At 38.7% G+C, this 26180-nt stretch overlaps 2 protein-coding genes across 5 annotated transcripts in view; one reads left to right on the forward strand and one right to left on the reverse strand.

Annotated features, from left to right (window-relative positions):
* znf341 (zinc finger protein 341) overlaps positions 1-26180 on the forward strand; it is a 29921-nt gene that overhangs the window by 197 nt on the left and 3544 nt on the right. For both annotated transcript variants that reach the window (XM_087304881.1, NM_001114573.1), the window contains 13 exon segments: positions 4989-5096; positions 7172-7347; positions 8666-8815; positions 8959-9168; positions 10107-10281; positions 13718-13811; positions 14929-15122; positions 17672-17859; positions 18016-18224; positions 19119-19215; positions 22622-22754; positions 25611-25722; positions 25801-25871. In XM_087304881.1, coding sequence (XP_087161007.1) covers positions 4989-5096; positions 7172-7347; positions 8666-8815; positions 8959-9168; positions 10107-10281; positions 13718-13811; positions 14929-15122; positions 17672-17859; positions 18016-18224; positions 19119-19215; positions 22622-22754; positions 25611-25722; positions 25801-25871 — 1917 coding nt within the window.
* The window catches only part of itchb (itchy E3 ubiquitin protein ligase b), an 85590-nt gene continuing 77315 nt past the window's right edge, over positions 17906-26180 (reverse strand). For 2 of the 3 annotated variants that reach the window (XR_015522562.1, XR_015522561.1), the window contains exon 26: positions 22532-22771. The gene's annotated coding sequence lies outside the window, so the exon portion shown is untranslated. Of the gene's footprint in view, positions 18160-22531; positions 22772-26180 lie in introns of those variants that run through there. The other variant, XM_087304970.1, reaches the window with a different exon arrangement.

The following is a 26180-nucleotide window of genomic DNA, read 5'->3' on the forward strand; positions in this document are numbered from 1 at the left end:
AGTTGAATAATAAACATATATATGTTAAGTATATTAGCGCAATATTATGCTTTGTTTAAATTGTAGATTTTATTATATTTGTGGAGATATTGATGTGGAGGAGGGAGGAAGGGCGGTTGAAACAACAGCCTCGTGCCCGAATCATCATGGCGGAGGGAGAGAGACGGAAAAGCCAACAAACAACATCACCGCTTAATATTCCGCTTATAAACAAATTTATTACATAATAATTACACTAATACACGAACACTGTCAGTTTAGTGTCGACAAATGTAACTATTATTTGTTAGATGTTGGTCTATGTATGTTCACAGTTGATAATTTTGTGTTAATACTGATATTATTACAGTCATAACACGGTGATGATTTTATTTGTGTATTTATTTAATCCTAACATCAACATTTGCATGGGTTAACTTATCTTAGACGTGTAATGCTTAAATATAAATACTTACTAATGAAATACTTCAATATCATGGAGTGACATTCATAAGTCTAGCGTTACTTGTATCTAACGTCATATATGTTAAACAATAAATACAATATATAGGCTGATATATATGAAATATTTAGCACATTTATTACTGTACTGTTGTATTTCATATTAATATGATAAGTCTATAATGTAATTATTATGATAAAAGTGTCAGATTAGTTGTAATATTAATGTATTGAAGCTGTATTTGGCAAGTTTATTATGAATTTTTTTAATCTTAACATCAAAATTTGCATTTGTCAACTTATCTGAGTGCTTAATTATAAATACTTACTAATGAAATACTTCTATATCATAGAGTGAGATTCATAAGTCTATCGCATTTACTTGTATCTAACGTCATATTTGTTAAATAAATTAATAAATACAATATGCAGGCCTATATATGAAATATTTAGTACTTCTATTACTGTACTGTATTGTTTTATATTAATATAATAAGTCCAGGGGCGGACTGGCCATCTGGCAATTCTGGCAATTGCCAGAAGGGCCGGACCAATTTTTAAATGTGGGCCGGTCAGTTTTTTTTTTTATATGTATTGTTTTTAAGTGCAGACAGCTTTTATCTCTTGCTAGATGCTATTATGTTGATGATAATAATACTAATTATTAATGTTAAGCATTTGGCTCAATCGGCAATTGCTGCCTGGTTTCAAGATGGGCCGACCCAATCTGAGGTTACCTGGACATAATCAAAATCTGGCAAGAATGTCATATTATTTCACCATCTGTACACCAAAATTAATAGTGAATGTGCGTGTCCGTGGGTGGGGCTGTGTCGGTGTGGTAATTTGTGTCGGTGTGGTAGTTTGTGTGGCTACAGTGCCAGGGCTGAATTTTTGTCCCAGTCCGCCCCTGAATAAGTCTATAATGTAATTATTTTGGTGAAATGTCAGATTAGCGGTAGTATTATTGTAATGATGGTGCATTTGTTATGTATATGCTGCTTATGAACACATTTATTACATAATAATTACACAAATACACAAACCCTGTCAGTTCAATGTGGAAAAAACGTTCATAAGTCTATAGCACTTGTATCTAACGTTATATTTGTTAAAAAAATTAATAAATGCATTATGCGGCCTATATATTAAATATTTAGCACATTTATTACTGTACTGTATTATTTTAAATAATAAGTTTATATGTAATTATTATGATAAAAGTGTCAGATTAGTTGTAGTATTAATGTATTGAAGCTGTATCTTGTAAGTTTATCGTGAATTTATTTAATCTTAACATCAACATTTGCATTTGTTAACTTATCTGACAAGTATAATGCTTAATTATAAATACTTACTAATGAAATACTTTAACAAATTAATAAATACAAATATGTAGGCCTATATATGAAATATTTAGCACATGTATTACTATACTGTATTGTTTTATATTAATATAATAAGTCTATAATGTAATTATTTGCAAGAAATGTCAGATTAGCGGTAGTATTATTGTAATGATGCTGTATTTGTCATGTTTATGCTGCTTATAAACACATTTATTTCATAATAATTACACAAATACACAAACCCTGTCAGTTCAATGTGGAAAAAACGTTCATAAGTCTATAGCCCTTGTATCTAACGTTATATTTGTTAAAAAGAAAAAAAAATGCATTATGCAGCCTATATATTAAATATTTAGCACATTTATTACTGTACTGTATTATTTTATATAATAAGTTTATATGTAATTATTACGGTGAAATGTCAGATTAGTTGTAGTAATAATGTATTGAAGCTGTATTTGGCATGTTTATCATGAATTTATTTAATCTTAACATCAACATTGGCATTTGTTAACTTTTCTGAGAAGTATAATGCTTAATTATAAATACTAATGAAATACTTCAATATCATAGAGTGAGATACATAAGTCTATAGCATTAACTTGTATCTAACATCATATTTGTTAAACAAATTAATAAATACAAATATGCAGGCCTATATATGAAATATTTAGCACATGTATTACTATACTGTATTGTTTTATATTAATATAATAAGTGTATAATGTAATTATTTGTAAGAAAAGTCAGATTAGCGGTAGTATTATTGTAATGATGCTGCATTTGTTATGTATATGCTGCTTATGAACACATTTATTACATAATAATTACACAAATACACAAACCCTGTCAGTTCAATGTGGAAAACACGTTCATAAGTCTATAGCCCTTGTATCTAACGTTATATTTGTTAAACAAATTAAGAACTACAATATATAGGATTATACATGAAATATTTAGCACATTGATGTACTGTATTCATATTAATACGATAAGTCAACAGTACTGTACTGATTTTGGTGAAATGTCAGATTAGTTGTAGTATTAATGTATTGAAGCTGCATTTGTCATGTTTATTATGTTGCTTATAAACAATTTATTGAATCTTAATGTCTAAATTTGCATTTGCTAACTTATCTTAGAAGTATAATACTTAAATATAAATATTTACTAATGAAATACTTCAATATCATGGAGTGACATTCATAAGTCTGTAGCATTCACTTGTATCTTTTGTTGTATTTATTAAACCAATTAATAAATGCATTATGCGGCCTATATATGAAATATTCAGCACATTTATTACTATCCTGTATTGTTTTATATTAATATAATAAGTCTGTAATGTAATTATTTTGGTGAAATGTCAGATTAGTTGTAGTATTAAGGTATTGAAGCTGTATTTGGCAAGTTTATCATGAATTTATTGAATCTTAATATCTACATTTGCATTTGCTAACTTATCTTAGAAATATAATACTTAAATATAAATATTTATTAATGAAATACTTTAATATCACGGTGTGACATTCACACGTCTATAGCATTCACTTGTATCTAACGTCATATTTGTTAAACAAATTAATAAATACAATATATAGGCCGAAATATATGAAACATTTAGCACATTGTGCACATTTATTACTGTACTGTTATATTTTATATTAATATGATAAGTCTATAATGTAATTATTATGGTAAAAGTGTCAGATTAGTTGTAGTATTAATGTATTGAAGCTTAATGCCAACTGACACAGCCAAGGCTCGAACCAGCAACCTTCTTGCTGTGAGGCGATTATGCTACTCTCTGTGCCACTGTGATGTTTGGGATGTTTCCCAGAGATGGGTTGCAGCTGAAAGAGCATCCGCTGTGTAAAAATGTGCTGGATAAGTTGGCGGTTCATTCCGCTGTGGCGACCCCGGATTAATAAAGGAACTAAGCCGACAAGAAAATGAATGAATGAAGGAATTGTGAACGTCACACACCGTGATACTGAAGTAATTGATTATTAAGCATTTATATTTATTATTATAACATTACTTCTCAGATAAGTTAACAAATGCAAATTTAGACATTAAGATCAAATAAACACACAATTAAAATCATCAGAGTCATGACTAAGTCGTGGATTTGATCGTAATAATCTAGGAAAAGTCTGTATAGTAACAGTGTTTTTCTGTAAACATTTTAATGAAAACATCTGTAGATTCATTAGTTCTTTGCACTTTATTTCAACAAAGAAATTTTACCATAATTTTATGGTTTTTTTCTGCCAGTCATTTGACTTTTTTTAGATTTTTTTTTTTTTTTTACAGAGCAAGTAATTACAATTTATTACTTTAATTTTACGTAATTTTAAATGTACTTCATAAAAAACAGGAAAAAAATACTGTATAAAACAGACAAATTGCTGTAATTTGTCATTACTTACATAGTACATAAAATAACAGTCAAGCTGTTTACAGATATTTTTTTATATTTTTTGATTTACAGATATTGTTTGTAATTTTTACGGATTTTTGAATATAATTTAAAATAACAGAAAAAATACTGTATAAATAATACTGTAATTTCCCTGTATAAAAAACAAAAATGTCAGTAATTTGTCTTTAATGATAAAGTACCTAAAATGAAAGTCAAACTGTGAATTTAGAGAGATTGTTTGTCATTTTACTAAGTTCTACATATAATTTTAAATGACAAAAAATTACTGTAAAAATTTAGGGATAGATTCTGTAAAATTAGTTTTTTTTTTACAGTGTAGTTTGTACACCAAGATAAATAACCGCGCACACTGGACTAACTATGACTGAGGATTAATTAAGGCAATCACCTTCGATCGAGCACCTTGCAGATTCTTTTGCCTCGCTGCACACGCTGAATTAACAATCCATTGATAAAGACCAAAAACACATTAAATGATAGTAAAAAGTTGTAATTTTACCCATTAAATGCGTCAATAATATCCACTGAATTTTATGTAGTCAATCAAATGAACTTTTAAAATGTCAACAAATACGTATTTAGGCCCAAACTACAAATCCAAATTTAAAATAATTTTAATTTTAAACAAGTGAAGTTTTGAAATCAATTAATGCAAATAACCGTGAAAACGTGATTATTTCTTAGACTATTATCGTACAACTATAATTTATAATCGTTGCATCCCTATTTATAATGTATTTGTGCTGTTTAAGGTATGGACAATCAGACGGTGCTCAATGTCCAGTCACTGTTAGATGGTCAGGGGGGAGTTTTGGATCCAAACACACAAAACGTTTCAGGAACAACAATCCAACCAATGGGTAAGGCTTATACTTTATATTTGTGTAATTGTAGTATTTTTATACTGTTTGAGCATGAGCAATAATTAATAATTTTACTTTTTGTTTAACTATTTTTTAAAATAAATCTTTTTGTGTTTTTTTTACTTTAGTTATATGTTTTTATATAATATTTATGAAGTAATATTAATTAACACATTAATATTATTTCAACTATGTTTAAATGATTGCAAACAATCAATATTTTTAGTTTTGATTTGTATATGGAGACATTTAAAAATACAAAATTAGTAGTAAAATAATTAATGAAGTAATTTATTATGTTCTCTTTTTTCAACTTTTATTTTTTTGCTGTAATTTATTTAAACTTCAGGCTTCTTTTCTTTCAAATTATTTACATTTCTTATCTAATACATATAGTTTAAAATGATTAATAATAGTATTTGTTAACAATGACAGTACAGACAATATAAACAATATTTTACAATACAATAATTTAAAAATATTGTACAAACATTGTATTTTAATATTAACATTAATTATAATTTTTGTTGTTATATATATATATATATATATATATATATATATAGAGAGAGAGAGAGAGAGAGAGAGAGAGAGAGAGAGAGAGAGAGAGAGAGTTTACTTTTACTAAAATTTACTATTTTAGCTCCGTTAGGATTACCTAAATCATTTACATTTGCTAAATGCCAGAATAATGAGAGAATTTTAAAAAAGTTTAATTAATTTCTAGACAGTCAAAAGTTTACACACATTTTCTTGGTGTTTTTTAGCTTTGCTTTTAAACTGTATAACTTTGGTCAAATGTTTTGGGTCTCCTTCCACAAGCTTCTCACAATAGTTTAAAGATATTTTGGCTCATTCCTCCTGACAGAATTGGTGTAACTGAGTCAGATTCGTAAGCTGTCTTGCTTGCACAAGCTTTTACAACTCTGCCCAAAAATTTTCTACAGGATTGAGATCAGGGCTTTGTGATGGCCACTCCAAAACATTCACTCTGTTGTCCTTAAAGCACATTTTAACTAATTTTGGCAGTATGTTTAGGGTCATGGTCTGTTTGGAAGACTTGTGGCCAAGTTTTTACTTCCTAGCTGATGTCTTGAGATGTTGCTTCAGTATTTCTACATGATGTTCTTTCTTCATGATGCCATCTATGCTGTGAAGTGGACCAGTCCCTCCTGCAGCAAAACAGCCCCACAACATGATGCTGCCGTCCCCCATACTTCACAGTTGGGATGGTGTTGCTAGGCTTGTAAGCTTTCCCCTTTGTCCTCCAAATGTAACACTGGTCATTATGGCCAAGCAGTTCAATCTTAGCTCCATCAGAACACAGGACATGTCTACAAAAATTATTATTGTTCCCAGTGTAATTTAGCAAATTGTAATCTGGCTTTTTTATTGATTCTGGCTTGTTGATTTTCCCATGTTGTCACACAAGGAAGCAGTGTGTTTGAGGTCTTCCTTAAATACTATTCTACAGTTGTGCCTCACATTAAATCAAATGTTGTCAATTAGCCAATCAGAAACTTCCGAAACCTTTACTCTATCATCTGAGCTTTTTCAGAGGCAGAATAATCTTATTGTGTGTAAACTTGACTTAAGAAAAGTTTTAGCAATTTCTCAAAGAATATCTCTCATTATTCTGCTATTAAGCAGAACAGAAACTAATGTGATAATCCTAACTTACCTAAAAGAGAAACACATTACCATTAACATCTGACCTTTTTTAAAAATGGTTGTGTCTTTTTGTACTGTGCATGTAAACCTATGCTTTCAACTGTATATATATATATATATATATATATATATATATATATATATATATATATATATATATATATATATATATATATATTTACTGTATAACAACTTTTACTTATTTTAAATCTAATCTAACACATAACTCATTTTATCTTTATCTTTTCTTTATTTCCAAGTTTACAAATTATTACTAACAGTTTCAGTAAACAATAACAGCTCTAATTTGTATTTACATGCTATTACATTTTAGTATTAATATTACTATCATTTTAATGTTGTTATTATATAATAGAATGCATCTCCCATTACATCTGCAGATGATGATGACGTGTTTCTCTGTGGGAAATGTAAGAAGCAGTTCAACTCTCTGCCGGCGTTCATGACCCACAAGCGTGAGCAGTGTCAGTCCAATACCCCTTCTCTGGCCACGGTTTCCCTGGCCTCCAACAACACCTACACCTCCGTGCCCTCCATCAGCGCCGCTAACAGACAGGTACCTGATTTCTCCTTTCACTCCACCCCGAAGCCCCAGCTGGCCCTCTTTGGCCCAAAGTATTCGGCAGGCCGAAAAGGCCGGCCACTGCCCCCGAGAAAGCCCAGCTTTGGCCCGATTAGGCCCCTGGAAGTGACAGTGGAAATGCGACTGGCACCTGGTTTGCTCGCTTTAGGCACAATAGTGGAAACGCGGCTATTGAGTAAGTCAGTCAGTCGACAGTGGCCTCTGGTGAATTTATGCAAGAATAGCAGGCCCAAATGACACTCGCGAGAGATATTAGAGATCTGAAAAAGCATACACAGCGGCCTCTGTTGGATTCACGAAAACAAAAGCTCTGGGACATATTTGGTGCTCTCCAGAAATGCATATAGGGGTACATAATCAGAATGAGCCTGGGTTGGAAAACAAACAGGACGCGTGTATATTCAGAATTTAATTAAAGATTGCAAGAGCAAACTATTTTTTGTTCCTAATGACATGCACATATGAATTGTTCCAACCCAGGCTTATTGTGGAAACGTAGCCCCGCGGACATTTCTGCAGACCGCGATTTACGTCCCGAGAGGTACGTATTCGAGCGTTTTTTTGTTTTCGCGGATCCGCAAGAGGCCGCTGTGCACGCTTTTTCGCGTCTTGGGCGGGCGCCTCTCGGGAGAGCGCGGCGTTCTCGCCCGCGCCGTTCTTGCGCGAAAAGGCGTTGGATCGGGAAAAAAAAAAAAAAGCAAAAGCCCTCATCTTCGATTTCGACCGCGTTTTCGGATCCCGCCGCGTTCTCGCCCTCATTTTTTGGATTTCGTTTTTCGTCTTACCTGATTTCCGGAACCTGCTGTTCCCCGGACTCGATCCCGGTCATCGTCCACCGCGGCCGACTCCGGCTCCTCCTCCTCCGGGTCCTCCGCTCCGCCTACGCAACGCTGTGAGCTAAGCGGACAAACTGATTGGATCGGGAATGCCCTCCACTCGGAGGCGAGCCGTCGGCCGGCGAGCGCGTAGAGGAGGGGCGGAGCGGCGCCACACCGCCCCGCAGCGTTCGCTCGAAAAAAACCAAACACGGCCTTTACGTACCTCTGGCCACGTAAATCGCGGTCTCCAGAAACGTCTGCGGGGCTACGTTTCCAGAATGAGCTTGGGTTGAATTGTTCACAACAAAATGAGCAATGTGAGCAAACAAAATCAATATGGTTAGTTTTGCTGTCATGTGCACTTCAAGTTTACCTGACTATGATGACTTCCGCTGCTGGGAAACCCAGACATGTGAAAAGGGTCCATAGTGTGTCATATGGGATGTAACGTGTGTGTTTGTGCGCTCCTCCAGGTGTCCACATACATCACGGTGCCGCCGTCTCCGCTCACACACACTCTGGTGCAGGGGAACGTGCTGGTCAGCGATGAGGTGTTGATGTCCGCCATTTCTGCCTTCAGCTCTCTGGATCAGCCAATGACAGCCATGCAGGGTTCCATACAGGTGAACAACACTGAAGACAAACTGACCAGATGCCAGGACAATCACATCATCACAAACTTTGACTAGACGTTTTATAATGCTGCGTTTTTTTAGACTACTGACTGTCTATAAATGGCGTTTCAATGAACTGTTGTGTTTTTCAGAGTAATCTGAGCATGCATGCAGGATCCTCGTACCTGCAGCCTCCTCAGCCCCTCCCCCAAGTGCAGGCCACGCCCCTCTCACAGGTATCATCTAGCAACAGCAGTTCAGTGGTGCAGGTGTACAGCGCACTGCCCCCGCTGACCGGAGCAGGAACTGCAGAGGTGCCCGCGCTCGGACTGCAGTCCTTTCAGTCCATACAGTCCATCCAGGTACACACACACACACACACACTCATACACACGTCGTGCACTAATTTCACCAGTATTTATAGACTTAAATTAAACTGTGGCACATGTGTGATCTGAGCTCCCATACATGCCTGTTTACATCTCAAAGGTAAAACAACCACAGAAGAAGTCCTTTTAAAGGGGACATGACATTTATACACAATGCATATCAAACATTAAGCGACCGTTACAATATCACAATAATTAACCCCGTAAAAAGCAGCACAAACACTACCAGATTGCTGTTGTGTTTTCGATAAGGAGGGACGAGGCTGAATCCAGCTTCTAATTCGCAGCTACTTATTGACTCTATCCGGTCCACCTTAAAAACCGTGACACTTCCATTTTTCAGCTTCGCGCTCAGGGAAACACACAACAGTTTAAATCTAAGCAAGGGCTTATTATGCAGTCCTGGTGCCATTTTGTGGATAGACAATGTCAACCGTCTTTGTTCTACTACACTATGGTAGGCTAATGGCCGCCGACGAGCTCTCTCAGTAATTGTAAATATTTTAAAATTGGCATTATCTTTATAAATAAACTGCATAGTTGCAATCTAAACAACTACATTCTCGACTAAAAAAGCCTCAAAAGTACATTTTGTTGTCTAACATCAGTAATATTTGTCGAACTGTAGCGTCTCTCTGCATGTTGCTGGCTGTATGTGGGCGGAGTAATACACAAAGGTGAAGGGTGAAGAGGCCTTTGTGTGATGTTACTGACAAAATATCACACGGCTATCCAATCGGATTCAAGAACCAGACAGAACTGCTGTATAAATAAATATATATATATATATATATATATATATATATATATATATATATATATATATATATATATATATATACATATACATATATACATATATACATGTGTGTGTATTGTTTACCTGCTCAGCTGATGTGTGTGTTTGTCAGGTGCCCAGTCAGTGTGTGGAGGGTCAGGTGTTCAGTGCCGCGCCAGTTTACAGCCCAGGAAAACAGAGCACCAAAAACAAGGCATGCACCATCAGCACAAACCTGTCGGAGCTGGCAGAATACGACAAGGTTATCATCCCCAAGAGGAGCAGGGTCTCCAAGAAAACACAGGATGGTACTGTCAACCACACATCACCTGTACCTCAAAAGGTTGGAACAGTATGGAAAACAAAAATAAATAAGATAGTAGTAGGGATGTAACGGTATTGTAAATACCGTCATACCGCAATATTAATTTTTTTCGATATTACCGTAGTCGCATGACTCGGTAAAACTATAGGTCTTCTGAGAAAATTTGCTCAGGCGAATGAAGCGAACGGGAGGTACCGGAAACTACAATTCCCATCAGCCCAGGCTTGGCCATAATCCCTTGCGGTCTGTTGTCGCTACAGATCCAGTAATGCGGAAATGGAGTGTGCAGCTAGAAGCGGGGATGAAAAAGAGCTGGAAAACTCTAAAGCGGGTGTTGTCGCCGCGCGCGTACTGAATAGTGGTGTTGTCGCGCGAGTTCTGATCAGCTGTGTTGTCGCGCGCGTACTGTAAAGCGGGGACGGAGGGTGTGACGCGTCGCGGGGGCACTTTTGACCATTTTGGAAGGGAACTTTCTATTCAAGACTAAAAAGGGCATGTGCACTGCACAGGTTGAGCACTGTGTGTGCACGTGCCTGCAAGTTGGGGAATACGACTAATAATCAGTCATGGGGACTGCAGAAACACAGCACACTGTTCAGATTGATGCAGACATGAGATCTCGATCTCAATCATGGTTTGTCCTCTCAAGTGGGGGAAAGACAATGCACAACGTTACCCACTGCTGTCAACCTGGGCCAAGTCATATCTCTCTGTCCCAGAAACCTCAGTCCCAAATGAGAGGGGTTTTTTCTGTTGCAGGGGACATTGTAAATACCCAGAGATACCAGCTTTTACCAGAGTATATTTATATGATAATTTTCCTTTAAACCCATCTCTATCTAAGTGAGTGAGTGATTAAATGTTGAATGTGATGAGTTTTCAACAATACTAAATTGAAACTTAATTTTTTTACATGGTTTAATATTTTTTGTTATTAAAATTGAAGTTCCTGTTTCAAAGCTTACAGATAGATGGCTAATTTGTATGTCATTGACACTTTTGGCACTTTTTTGGAGTATTTTCATAAGTTTTGTTTTTTCCTGTAAATGATTCAATAAATACCGTACCGTGACATTCATACCGAGGTATTACCGTACCGTGAAATTCTGATACCGTTACATCCCTAGATAGTAGTGATTTCTAAATTTACTTTGACTTGTATTTCATTTCAGACAACATGGACAAAATATGTCATGTCCAAAAACAGTTGTGACAGGAGCAGTTTAGGGCTAGTAGTCAATAGTGATGTGATTTGAATCAGGTGATGTCAACAGGTGATTGTGATTTGGTACAAAAGCAGCATTCAAGAAAGGTCTAGTCCTTTAGGAGCAATGATGGGCCGAGGATCGCCAGTTTGCCAACAAATGCATGAGAAAATTATTGAAATGTTTAAAAACAGTGTTCCTCAGAGAAAGAGAAGACATTTGAATATTTCACCTTCAACAGGGCAGAACATCATTAAAAGATTGAAGGAATCTGAAGGAATTTCAGTGAGTAAAGGAAAAGGGCGCAAGCCTAAGCAGAACAACCGTGATCTTCGACCCCTCAGACGGTACTGCATCAAGAATCCTTATTCATCTATAAGCCAGATCACCACATGGGCTCAGGACTACTGCGGCAAACCTGTCAAGTACCAAAATACGTAATTACATCCACAAATGCCAGTTAAAATTGTACTGTGCCAAAAGGAAGCCCTATGTTAACATTGTCCAGAAGCGCCGTTGACGTCTCTGGGCTCTGAGGCATCTGGGATGGACCATCACACAGTGGAAACGTGAACTGTGGGCAGATGAATTTGTATTTTAGGTATTTTTTGGGAGAAATGGATGCCGTGTGCTCTGGACCAAAGAAGAAAAGGATCATCCAGACTGTTACCAGCAACAAGTTCAAAAGCCAGGGTCTGTCATAGTATGGAGTTGTGTCCGTTCCCTTGGCAAAGATAACTTCACTTCTGTGATGCTCCATTAATGCTGAAAAATACAGAGATTTTAGAGCACAATATGCTGCCGTCTTTTCCAGGGATGCCCATGCATACGTCATCAAGTCAATGCAAAACCACATTCTGCACACATTACAGAGTCCTGCTGCAGAGGAAGAGGATACTTGACTGGCCTGCCTGCAGTCCCAGCCTGTCTCTAATAAAGAATGTACGTCAACAAAGACCCTGTACTGTTGCCCACCCTAAGACTTGTTTGCACAAACAATTGGACAAAATGACACCTGAAACACTTCATCATTTGCTGTCTTCAGTGAATAAACTTATTTGTAGTGTTGTGTAAAGGAATGGCAACATTACAATGTGGTAAACTTTTTTTTTAAATGTGTTGCAAGAACCAAAATCTTGTTTATTTGGTAGAAAAAAAAACGAGGAACACATTAAATGTTGTTTGTCTGCAATGAAATACAAGTCAAGGTAACTTTAGAAATCACTGCCTTCTTTTTTATTTGAGTTTTCCATACTGTCCCAACTTTTTCTGATTTGGGGTTGTATTTATTTATGGATACATAAGTCTTAATTAGTACTTCTAATGACCTTAATATCAAAACGTTCAAAATGGCTGATTCATTAAGAAGCTGATTCATTAAGTTAGACTGTTTTGTGCCATCTTGCGACTAAAGAATGCGCATGTTAGTGTATGTCCGATTCAGACAGTTTAATTTTGACTGTTTGGCGCCATCTAGTGTCTGAATAATGCGCAGGTTAGTGTATACTCCATCAGCTGTTTTAGTTTCAGTCAGCTTTGTGTTTTTGACTGTTTGGCTCCATCTAGTGTCTGAATAATGCGCAGGTTAGTGTATACTCCATCAGCTGTTTCTGTCAGCTTTGTGTTTTTGACTGTTTGTCTCCATCTAGTGTCTGAATAATGTGCAGGTTAGTGTATACTCCATCAGCTGTTTCTGTCAGCTTTGTGTTTTTGAATGTTTGGTGCCATCTAGTGTCTGAATAATGCGCAGGTTAGTGTATACTCCATCAGCTGGTCTAATTTCTGTCAGCTTTGTGTTTTTGACTATTTGGCACCATCTAGTGTCTGAATAATGCATAGGTTAGTGTATACTCCATCAGCTGTTCTAATTTCTGTCAGCTTTGTGTTTTTGACTATTTGGCACCATCTAGTGTCTGAATAATGCACAGGTTAGTGTATACTCCATCAGCTTTGCTTTTAATTAAAGAATAAACAAGCTATTACAAGCTATTACAAGCTATTACAATTACAATAAATCGTAATTGTTACGATTTGTGGCAAGTAGCAGTGAAATAAGTGGGATAAAATACATCCATGACGTCGTTTTCACAGAATTAACCATTCAGTCTTATACAGCCGATAAGTCTGCTTTATTCTGTGATAAACCTCCTGAATGACCCTAAACGCATGACAAAGCAGACTTCTGACTGATTTTTCTTATATATGTTATTCCAGCAGGCCAAGCCAAAGGTAAAGCCCAGAAACTCAAGTGCAATTACTGTGAAAAAGTGTTTACCAAGAACTTTGACCTCCAGCAGCACATCAGAAGGTAAACCAGCAGATTTAATATCATGTTGTTTTTGTTGTTTATATTCATTTATGGGTGGCATGGTGGCTCGGTGGTTAGCACTGTGGCCTCACAGCAAGTAGGTTGCTGGTTCGAGTCCCGGCTGGGTCAGTAGGCATTTCTGTGTGGAGTTTGCATGTTCTCCCCGTGTTGGCGTGGGTTTCCTCCGGGTAAAAAAAGTGCGGAGCGGTCGGTAACTTAAAAGGAAGCGGTAGTGCGGTTTTACAATATCGCTCACGAGCACACGCGCATCCACGTAGATGCTGTGTGTGTGTGTGTGTGTGTGTGTGTGTGTGTGTGTGTCTCTTTCTCTCTCATTCACACACACACATAGAGAGGGGGGGAGAACTAAGCGACACACAGACAGCATACTCTCTTATTTACACATACACACACACACACACACACACACACACACACACACACACACTGCAGGTGACTTGGTGCGCGACTCGAAATCCCACCTCACCCCCCTCTCTCTCTCTCTCTCTCTCTCTCTCTCTCCCCTTCACTGTCCAGTCATGACAATCACGCATGTGTATTTTTAGGCATTAAATAAATAACATTTATGATTTAATATTTGTCTCCTATTTAAGTGCATTGTTTTTATGATGGTATAACGGTATTGAAACTGACACCGTTGCTAGTTTTAGATCCCGCAATATACCATATCACCGTATTACCACCCAAGCCTAATCAAATGTTGGATTATTCCAAAGATGTGCAGCTCATTTTCTCCATGAAACTAATAGATTATCAATATCTGCCATTTACATATTATTGCAAATATGCTTATAGCATTAATTGAATCCAATATCAGTCAATACAAATAACAAAAAATTAATTCTGAGATCATTTTTTAATTTGACCGCTCATCTTACAGTTTTTATTTTAAGTTTTTGTAGAATTCTGACTGTACAGAATACTGTACAGTCTTTATAAATACATATTTGACAATGCTGACCTTTTCCTGAGTTTGAATTTCACAATTGACTTCTTTTGTCAATTAAACATTTATTTTTATGATATTTATTTATTTAACATAGACAACATGTGCTTTATCCCTAACCTAATGCATTCTCCTGGTTTTTCCCTGCAGTCACACCGGTGAGAAGCCGTTTCAGTGCATTGTTTGCGGTCGTGCGTTTGCGCAGAAGTCTAATGTGAAGAAACACATGCAGACGCACAAGGTTTGGCCTGCTGGAGTTCACAGCAGCGCTTCTCGGATGCCTATCACCGTCCGACTGCTTCCTCTGAACGCCGAGCAAAACACAGCGCAGGACGAGCAGACAGGTGACCCATACACATCTGAAGCAAACTACACACATTTATCCGTCTTTAATGGAGTGTCCTCGGGGGGTGCGTAGCCCTCACAAACAGCTAGAACCATGCACAGAGACTGAAAGCAAGTCTAAATGTACTTACTCACAGCTGGTCTCGTTGCTAAAATGTTTCTCCTACTTACTGAGCCTGCTGTGCCCCGTATATACTTTACGTATATACCGTATATACATTACCTGGTGCTTGGACACGCCTCGAGAGTAAAAACACCTGGAACTGTGGGGCGCGAAACTGTCTGCGATCGACACACAAGCTCTTACAGTAATCAAGGAAACAGTGGGTAAACTTTCTAGACGCACACACAGACACTGAAAACAAGTTTAAATGTCCTCGGGGGGTGCAAAACCGTCACAAACAGCTGAAAACAGCTAGAATACAGCTAGAACCATTGACAAGCAGCTGAAAACTAGGGATGGGAAGATTAATCGATATGTATCGATACGCGGTCATGCGCGTGCACGATGCGAGTGCATCGGTAGAGCAGCAGAAGATGAATGAAATTTTGGAAGCAAATCGAGATGCATCGGTTTTTGCGAGATACAGCTTATATTTTTAATATAGAATGTATTTTTTATTTATTAACAAGTGTTGTCAACCTGTTTTTGGCGCATAATTAAATCGACCTACATAAAGTAAGCCTTAGCAACGGATTTGCGGATGTGTACACTTACACTACAACTCAGTGTATCAGGTGTGCGGATGAAGCTAGTGGTGCGCCCTCAAAGCGCGAGAAGCAAAACAAACATTTTATTCCCCACTGAGTTTTAAATCTAAATTATGGCAACATTATGAATTTAAGGATGGACGACATGACAGGACAGATGCAATTTGCAAAATGTGCCGCGCATCTGTAAAATACACGGGCAGTACGACTAATCTGAAATCTCACTTAAAGCGGCGCCATGGTGTTGTTGTGGAAGCATCTTTCAGTGTTCCTGCATCCCCGGCTTCCTGCACTGCTTCAACTGTAGCTACCAGCTCCAAAAGTGGTGAGAAAAGCATTGAAAGTTTTTTTCCATGCGCAAAAGTTTTGTTCGCTCTACGCCAATAACGAATGCTATTGCATTGTTCATCTGCAAAGATATTCAGCCTAGTGTCACGGAGAACGAAGGTTTTAAACACCTCCTCCTGTTAATTTTTATTTAATTATAATAATAATAATATTAATAATAATAATGATAAAAATAATGGGTGTCACGGTGGCACAGTGGGTAGTTTGACCACCTCACAGCAAGAAGATTGCTGGTTTGTTCTATTTTTATTAGCCTGTTGTTTACTGTGACAGTGATGTTTCAAAGCAGCATAACACTGCTAGTTCACCACCTTAAGTTTTGAATATTCAGTGGCAAAATATATCTTTGTAAAACTTGTTTTCATAGTTGAAAAGTTAAATCACAATTCTTGTTGTGCAATGCTAAACCTTTATGTTGAAAGAGTGCAAATATATACCTTTATAATATATATTGCACTTATACATTCTGTTTATCTTGAAAATACTTAAATAATATGTGCTATATGTTCTAAAATGGCCCTCTACTGTAAACTGACACTCTGGCTCTGAGAGAAGAGCCAGTTTGTAAAAAAAGTCTTGGTTTTGCTTGGTTAATAAATAATCAAACTCATTCAATGGCACAGCATCCTCTTTCACATAATCTCATAAACTTGAGCTAATTAGTTAGTGCTGAATTATCGCATTGTATCGTGATATGGGTGTGAATCGTATCGTGTTGCATCGCAATGTCACAAATGTATCGCTAATATATCGGATCGTATTCTTTGTATCGAGATGCGTATCGGATCGGCATTATAGCTTAGATGCCCAACCCTACTGAAAACAAGTCAAAAATTTCCTCAGAGGGTGCGAAGCCGTCGTGCGTTGTGAGGATTTGCAAGTGTAGCAGAGTCACTCCTCTGACCTCTAAAGGTGCTCTAGCGACAGTTGCTAGAGGCAATGGTCTATAGCCTCCTTGGCAGAGCAACTTACTCCCATGCGGAAGGTCACCGGTTCGAGACCAGCTCAGTGCGGGTTGGGTGGCGTAGGACCGGCAGGGTTACATTGGTGCCGTGACCCGGATGGGAGTGAGGTTTAGGGGGGTGAGTGTAGCAGAGGCCAGATAGTAAGTGCTGTGCCGATAAACCTCACTTCTCTGACCTTAATGGTGCTGTAGCGGCAGATGCTAGAGGCCATGGTCTTTAGCCTCCTTGGTAGAGCAACCGACTCCCATGCGGAAGGTCACTAGTTTGATACCAGCTCGGAGCGGGTTGGGTGGTGTAGGATCAGGAGGGTTAAACAACACTTATGCTGCCAAAACATTGAAGATCTTTTCTACTTTTGCTTGTGTTTTTTGTAACTGCATGTGTTTTCTTAAATAAGAGTGCGCTAGACTCTCTCTGCCACTGTAATATGGTCACATAATAAGCTTATTTTTACAAAATAAAATACATTACGCCTATGGAGAGTCCTTAAAAACCAACGTGTGTGTGTGTGTGTTGATTTATAGCGTCTGAAGAGCATGATGGAGATGTGCAGGAGGCCCAGGTTCAGCCGGAAGACAAGCAGAGCAACTCAAATAGCCTCAATAAGCAGATGATCCTCATCGACAGCTCATACCAGTGCCAGTTCTGCTCTGACAAATTCAGCTCTTACTTCCAGCTCAAGTCCCACATGACGCAGCACAAGGGCGAGCAGGTGACACACACACACACACAATTACAAAGGCCCTGGATTTAAAATTGTTAGTGATTTAATAAGTCCTCATGAAAGTGTGAACCTTTACAAACGGATGATGTGTGTGCGCATGTAAGCGCGGCCGGTGTGCATGACTGACCTGAGGAACTGTTGCAGGTCTACCGCTGTGTGCTGAAGAGCTGCTCGCAGACGTTTCAGAAGCTGGATCAGTTCCTGGAGCACATCCACACACACCAGGAGCAGCTGACATACCGCTGCCACCAGTGCAGCAAAGTCTTCCCATCGCTGTTTGAGCTCGGCCTGCACCAGTACACACACAGCTTCTGTCCACAGCAGAGCCAGCGCAAGGAGACCAGCTACTACAGGTGTGTCATACACACACACACACACACACACACACACACACACACACACACACACATTCACTCACTCACACGCACACACACATTTAAGGCTGGGACACACCAAGCTGAAGGCCCATAACACACACACACACACACATACCAACAGACGCACACTCTCACAAACCCTCACACACACAGACAGAACAAACGAACAATCAAACACACACAAACAGAAACAAAACCCTACACACAGACACACACATACAATCAAACACGCATACATAGACAGAAACACACTCACACATACACACAGACACACACTAACAAACACACACACGTTCACATCTGATGTGTGATCTCACTCGCGCGCGCGTGTACGTACGTACGTACTCACTCGCTCGCTCACTCACTCACTCACTCACTCACTCACTCACTCACTCACGCTTTCACTCACTCACTCACTCACTAACTCACTAACTCAACACACACACACACACACACACACACACACACACACACACACACACACACACACACAAACAACCATACACATACAATCAAACACACAGACAGAAACGCATCTGATGTTTGATCTCACTCGCGCACACACACACACACAGAACAAACAAACACACACAGAGACAGAAACACAACCATACAAACAGACACACACATACAATCAAACACACATACATAGACAGAAACACACTCATTCATATACACACACACACACACACATCTGATGTGTGATCTCACTCGCGCACACACTCACACTTAAGGCTGGAACACACCAAGCCGAAGCCCTAACACACACTAACAGACAGACAAACAGACAGACAGACACACTCACATTCACAATACTGCATGCAAGCGTGTTTAACGTGTGTGTGTTTAATGTGTGTGTGATGTGTTCAGGTGTATGAAGTGTCAGAGTAAATACTCCACACAGGAGGCTCTGGAGCAACATCTGCTGAACGCCACACACAACTACCCCTGTCCACACTGCCAGAAGGTCAGCGCCGTCAGCATTCATACACTATAATCTACTAATGATGTGAATTATACCTTTTTAAATATTTTATTTTGTTTAAAATTACTCAACCAAACATAACTTTATTTTTCTTGGCTTCATTTTTTTTTTAATTCAGCTTCCAAATAAATTAAGTATTTGTGCATTTATTATTATTATTATTTCATTAAGCATTTTTAGCTTATTAAATATTCCTAATAATAATATATTTATTCATTTTCTGGTCGGCTTAGTCCCTTTATTAATCCGGGGTCGCCACAGCGAAATGAACCGCCAACTTATCCATCAAGTTTTTACGCAGCGGAACCCATCTCTGGGAAACATCCACACACACATTCACACACACACACACTCGTACACTACGGACAATTTAGCCTACCCAATTCACCTGTACCACATGTCTTTGAACTGTGGGGGAAACCGGAGCAACCGGAGGAAACCCATGCGAAGGCAGGGAGAACATGCAAACTCCACACAGAAACACCAGCTGAGCCGATGTTCGAACCAGCGACCTTCTTGCTGTGAGGCGACAGCACTACCTACTGCGCCACTGCCTCGCCCACAATAAAAATATATAATTAATATCAATATATTTAATATCAGGGTTTCCGCGGGGTCTTAAAAAGTCTAAAATTTTAAAATCAAAATTTAAGGCCTTAGAAAGTCTTAAAATCGCTGTTGTTGACAAACCTGCCATTTTGAAATGGAAAACTCAGAGTTTCTCTTATTTCAGGGTTAACATACTCACTTTTTAAGTTTAAACACCATCACTTTCTTATGTGTGTGTATTTTGACTGAAACTCGCGCGTGCCCAAATAGACACTCCCACACCATCCCACTTTAGTTCCTCCGACACTCCCCCCTAAACAGAGCTGGACACGCCCACTTTTCTGACTTTTTCCAAAGTAGAGGTGTGAAAACACCCTGCTGAAACGAGGGGGCTTCATGGCCCTTTAAACAAATGCATTTGGTTGTCCAGTGTAATTGTGATGTAAATGTCAAATAAATAAATAAATAAATAAATAGGTTAAAATGAATTTTCTTTTAAATATTCAAAATAAAAATATTCATAAATACAAAAAAATACATAAATAAATGTTAATAAATAATAAATGTTAATAAATATACTGTTGTATAAATAATAAAACTGCTATTAAAAATCTATGTAAATATAAATAATATTAGAATACAAGCTTAAATCAAAACTAAATTAAAACAAACAAAATAGAGCGTGTTCATCAATGAAAACTTAATATATACTTTAAAAACGGATTTGTTAGCTGAAATAAAAAATAAGTTCTGAATATTTTATATTTTAAAATATAATTCACATAATTAGCGCATTTATAGTATGTGAATAATAAAAGTGCATCGTGTGATTAATACTAAAATATACTTTCAAAAACTGATTTGTTAGCTGAAGTTAAAGGTGCAGTAGGTGATCTGGATCCCGTTTCAGAAAGGAGGTTAAGTGAAAACTTAACCTCAACTCCCGTTGTGTTGGCAAAACAAGCGTGAAGTGTTGCTTTTATAGTTTGCTGCCGTTAAGTTTCGTTTTCATTTTCTCTCTGTGAGAGCGCAGCTGGAGTCACGTGTGGATTAACAGTGTACGCGACGCTCGACAACAATAACTTACGTGTCTAAGGAGGATTATTGTTTACCTGAGAGCTGTTCTCATCTGCAAACGCTGAGATCCGGATTCGCTTGTAGTATTCTCTCCATAAAGACGCGGCTCTAGTTGCTGGTGATTGTCCTGTCTCTACAGATTTGGTAAGTGAGCGACCAGTGCTCTTTGTTTATTCAGTTTGTTCGTATCGAATTAAGTTAACTATTGCACTGAGTGCAGAAATGTTAGCTCCGCATTTTGTGACCGGAATAACACACGCGGCTTTCTGATGCTACCTGTCGTGTGCATCTAAGTTTCCGGGAAATGCGGAGGTTTTTTTTTCTCTCATTCGCCGTGCGGTATCAAACATTGCATGAAAAATACACGCTTGCAGCAGTTCCTCGAATCAAGTATCTCGTTTGTCGCGAGGGGCATGAATGAATTCCCTGAATGAAAGAGCCAAACTGCAGTTAAAGTCCACCATTTAATAATTTGGCAAATAATTCCACTACAGATGTCCATGTAGGTTAAACATTCAAAGTAGGTCGGCACACTGCCACTTTAGCTCTCAAAAAATTTTTATTAGTCAAAATTACAAAAACACTACGTTTCGACCGACATGGTCTTCATCAGGTAAAGCGTTGCAAATGGAAGTCCTCCAGAAATAGACAAACAGCTCTACACAGCACCTGCAGTCAATTATCACAATCAGCTAACAAGCCGGTAAACAGGAACAATTGCATACAATAATATACATCTTAAACAATGTGAAAAACATGAATACAATTACAAACAGACATTTAAAATACAAATACAAATTCTCACTATAGAATTCCTCGGAGACAGTATTCTATAGGCTAGATAGATATAGCACATCACACCTGCACAAAATTACATCACTCAAACAAAGCCAGTAGACCTAGGGGCAAAAAACATTATGTACATATTTAGTATACAACAATTCATTCATTCATTTTCTTGTCAGCTTAGTCCCTTTACCAATCCGGGGTCGCCACAACAGAATGAACCGCCAACCAATCCAGCAAGTCTCTACGCAGCGGATGCCCTTCCAGCCGCAACCCATCTCTGGGAAAAGTATACAACAATATAGAATGCACAAACACTTACAAAAAAGATTTTAAATCAAAATCTAAATTCAAACCTCTCGGGGATAAAGTGTTTAGTGTGTAAATGTAAAACGCTTCCCTCTGTAATAAAAGTCTGTCAACATCGCCACCCCTTCTCGGCACCTTCACTTGTTCAATGCCAATATATCGCAAAGTCGCAAGGTTATGTTTCAATGCATTAAAATGAACGGCGATAGGATTTCGTTGATCGTTTAATCGTATATTACTTCTGTGTTCAGCAATTCGTGTTTTTAAACACCGTCTTGTTTTACCTATATAGGCTAAACCACAAGGACATTTAATCATATAGATCACATTTTTTGTGTTGCATGAAATCACACCTTTAATCTTTAATTGTTTACCTGAATGTGGATGACTAAAAAACTGACATTTGGTTGTAAAATTACACTGTGCGCATTGACCACAAATAGACACTCCCACACCCTCCCACTTTAGTTCCTCCGACACTCCCCCCTAAACAGAGCTGGACACGCCCACTTTTCTGACTTTTTCCAAAGTAGAGGTGTGAAAACACCCTGCTGAAACGAGGGGGTTTCATGGCCCTTTAAGGAATCAAAGAAGAAAAAAAATCGAGTCATCAGATGTGAACCGGTGTGTTTGTCTTTCTGTGTGTTTGTGTGTACATGTGTGTCAGGTGTTTCCGTGCGAGCGTTATTTCCGCAGGCATCTCTCCACTCACGGTGTCGGGGGGAAATTCAAGTGTCAGATCTGTAAGAAGTTCTTCAAGACTGAGCACTACCTCAAACTGCACACGCAGATCCACTCAGGTACTGCTGAAAATACCCTGACACCACATAGGCTGCATTTACACTGCAGATCTTGATTCCGATTTAGTGACTGTATCCGATTGTTTTGAGAAGCTGCTTACATCATCTTTTAAAAGTGACTCGTATCCGATCGTCTGCGTTTACACAGCACACGGCAAAGGCGCAATGACCAGGAAAAAAGAAAGAGCGGGCGCTGACTAACAGCTGATAATTAAAGAGCGCTCTTTTTTTCTATTCCTGTAATCTGTTTTCAGCTTTTGACTGTTTTACTATAGGTTATGACAGAAAGGTTCTCATTTGTCCATCTTCTTTTGATATAAAGGCTTTTTTAAACCTTCAGGAGTCTTAGGGTGCTTTCACACCTACACTTTTGTTTCGGAACGTGTCTCGTTTGCCCAGTTAGCGCGGTTCGTTTGGCATATGTGAACAGGGCAATCGCGCTCTGTTCCGCGCCAAAGTAATCGCTTCGAGATCGCTTGAATGAGGTGGTCTCGGCTCGATTGAAACGAACCCTGGAGCGGTTCGATTGCAGTGAGAAAGCGATCCGATCCGAGCGCGGTTATATCACAGTGTTTTATGGATATGTAATAGGCTTACGGCTATATGAAGAGAGAATTATGAGTAGGGCGGGAAGTTTCGCGAGTCTCCGGATGCCCGCAAACGAGTGATGATCTCCCGGTAATCTCGCGTCTCCCTCCCGGTCCTCAAATAGGCATCGTCGCGCACCCTTCTCACCCCTCCCCACCGCATATCTCCTCATACACGTCACGCGTGCACCCTGTCAATCACCACCAAACCACCACCTCTCCTGACAGCTGAGCGGGACGCTGCAAAATAAACCCCGACACTCTGACCAATGTAAGGAGAGTTTCCCTGCACGTGACTTGTTTTAGCTCTTTTGGTCCGATTAGAAACTTTGCAGTGTGAAAGCGAACCGCTCCAAGAGCAAAGAGCAACAATGTTACATTTGTAATCTCTGTTTCAGAACAACTGAATCGATTCACAGGTGTGAAAGCACCCTAAATGTAATGTCTGTGGCGTGATTTATGCACGTGATGTAGCTATGCAATAGTTTTAAATCAGTTTGCATTGGTTACGTGGCGGACATTGCGCTCTCTCTCTCTCTCGTTAACATGCTTATATCTGCGCTATATGACAATATAAAAGCTGTTTAAGTCCTTGAGTATGAGATTTAAGGTTTGGGACTCTGCTGAAGTCTGTTCTGAAAAGAAAGCGTCAGACTTGACGTCATTCGCAATGGTTTTTAATGACGCGCGACTCTCACTGACAGGTGAAAATCCGATCTACCTGCTTACACTCTAGACACGAGAACACAGATCCGGTTCATATCGGATAAATTTCCTGGCATGAACAAGGCCTGAATCTGATTTGAGTAAATCGGAATTCATGTGATTTGTTCCTGCTTACATTTACATGGGTCATATGCGATCTGTGCCACATGGGAGAAACAAATCGAAATACGCTTATTTCACGCGGCCGCCATTTTAAAAACCAAAGCAAGGCTGCGGTGGGAAGAAACCCGGAAGTATAGGACCAGCACTGTAAACATTCCAGGAACATGCTGTGTACTACAAACTTCTAGCTGTTGCAGAGATTTCAAAATGCAGAAATGGTGTAAACATCACTTCAATATCATTCAGTAAGTTTATTTTAAACAATTAAAAGCAATTTAGCATCAAACAACATCACAACCTCAGTGATGCGCTTAAGTGTCCTCCTGGGCTTCAGCTCATGGCACCAGTTAAACACCGTGAGGACGCTTTCCTGCTTCAGTCTATGTAGCCAGATGAGTGAAAACACTGCAGTCCTCTGCAGCACGCCCTCATGTTGTCTGTAACAGTTAATAGTTTTGTCCCCTTACTGGAGTTGTAAACCCGGCTATTTCCCGTTAACATGGAAGCGCTGCAGAGCGCGGATGACTCGACTGATCTTCCCGGCTTCGCGCTTCAGTCTCCGTGTATCTGTGTTTGGTTTGCGCTCAGTTTACCGCTCTTCACCCAGTGCAAACACAGATACACGGACTGGAGCGCGAAGCAGCTGTCAAGATCAGTCGAGTCATCAAGCAGATCGCTCGTCTGTCAGTTTGTGCTCAGTATACAGCGGTGGGTGAACTGATGACCTTCTCGGCCAATCACAATCATTTCTGTTGAACACGTGAACACAATGGCTTATCAGCGCTGTTTTAAGAAAGCCATCAACATTGCCTTAAATGTTAGCGTGAAATTGCAGTTTTTCTTTTAATTCAGTATCGTGACAAGTCTAATATAGTGAAAGAATCAGTTTATTAACTCGAGTTTGATTAATAGCATCTAAAACGTGTGTTTGGGAAAGAAAACGTTAGCTAACTTGTGCCATTTCCCTTAACTTAGCTAAAAATGAGCTCTAATATCCCTTATTACATTCACCATTCATTCAGAACGGACCTTCGGGTTACCAGGAAGGAGGAGAAATTATAAATTTGTTTCACTTTCTCTTCGCTGATAAGATATACAGCCAGCTACACAACATTCCTATGTAACTCCCAATGATACTTCCGGGTTTCTTCCCACCGCAGCCTCGATTTCGCTTTTGAAAATGGCGGCCGCGTGACATCAGTCTATTGAGTCACTTGAGCAGTGCAGTGTAAAAGCAGCCTACAGAGTCAGATTTCACTCGTAGCATTTCGCTTCAAAAATGCACTCACAAGCTGCAGCACAAAATCAAACACACAGGTTTTGCTATTCTAGACCTAATCATTTGTCCAGAATGAATCAAATGTAGTTAAGGGGCTGTAATAGCTGGCTGAATTTGCTGTAAAGGTGTGACGGATGCGAAACGTGTGCTTTTTTTTCCCAGGAGAAAAGCCGTTCAAATGCTCCGTCTGCGAGGCCACGTTTAACAGGAAGGATAAAGTGAAGCGACACATGCTGATCCACGAGCCCTTCAAGAAGTACAAGTGTCCGTTCAGGTGAGCGAACTCATTCAGATATGACCGTAATCATCAGTACGAGCCGCAAAACAGACATCAGTGTTTTTGTGTTCGCAGGACTCATGTGGGCTGCACCAAAGAGTTCAACCGACCAGACAAACTCAAAGCTCACATCCTCTCACATTCAGGTGAGCACACCAATAACAACAATAATAATAATAATAATAATAATAATAACATGTTAAAGAAAATAATTTTACAAAATTGGAAGTCAGATTATGTGCCTGTTTTCGAAGTTTCGTGTTGCCCATGGAGGAAATGCGATATGGGATGACAAACAAACTAAACACATTTGTAAAAATCTGGAGCCCAATTATGTTCTATATCAGTAATGCTAACTTGTAACTCTTTATAAGTGAGATTGGTCTGGAGTAAGTCGAATTGTGGAGCCTATGCATTTCTCTGTAAATAATTTTTGTTTCATATGTAATTCTATT

Source organism: Danio rerio, chromosome 23 (assembly GCF_052040795.2).
Source record: "Danio rerio strain M-AB ecotype USA chromosome 23, GRCz13ab, whole genome shotgun sequence".
Lineage (NCBI taxonomy): Eukaryota > Metazoa > Chordata > Actinopteri > Cypriniformes > Danionidae > Danio > Danio rerio.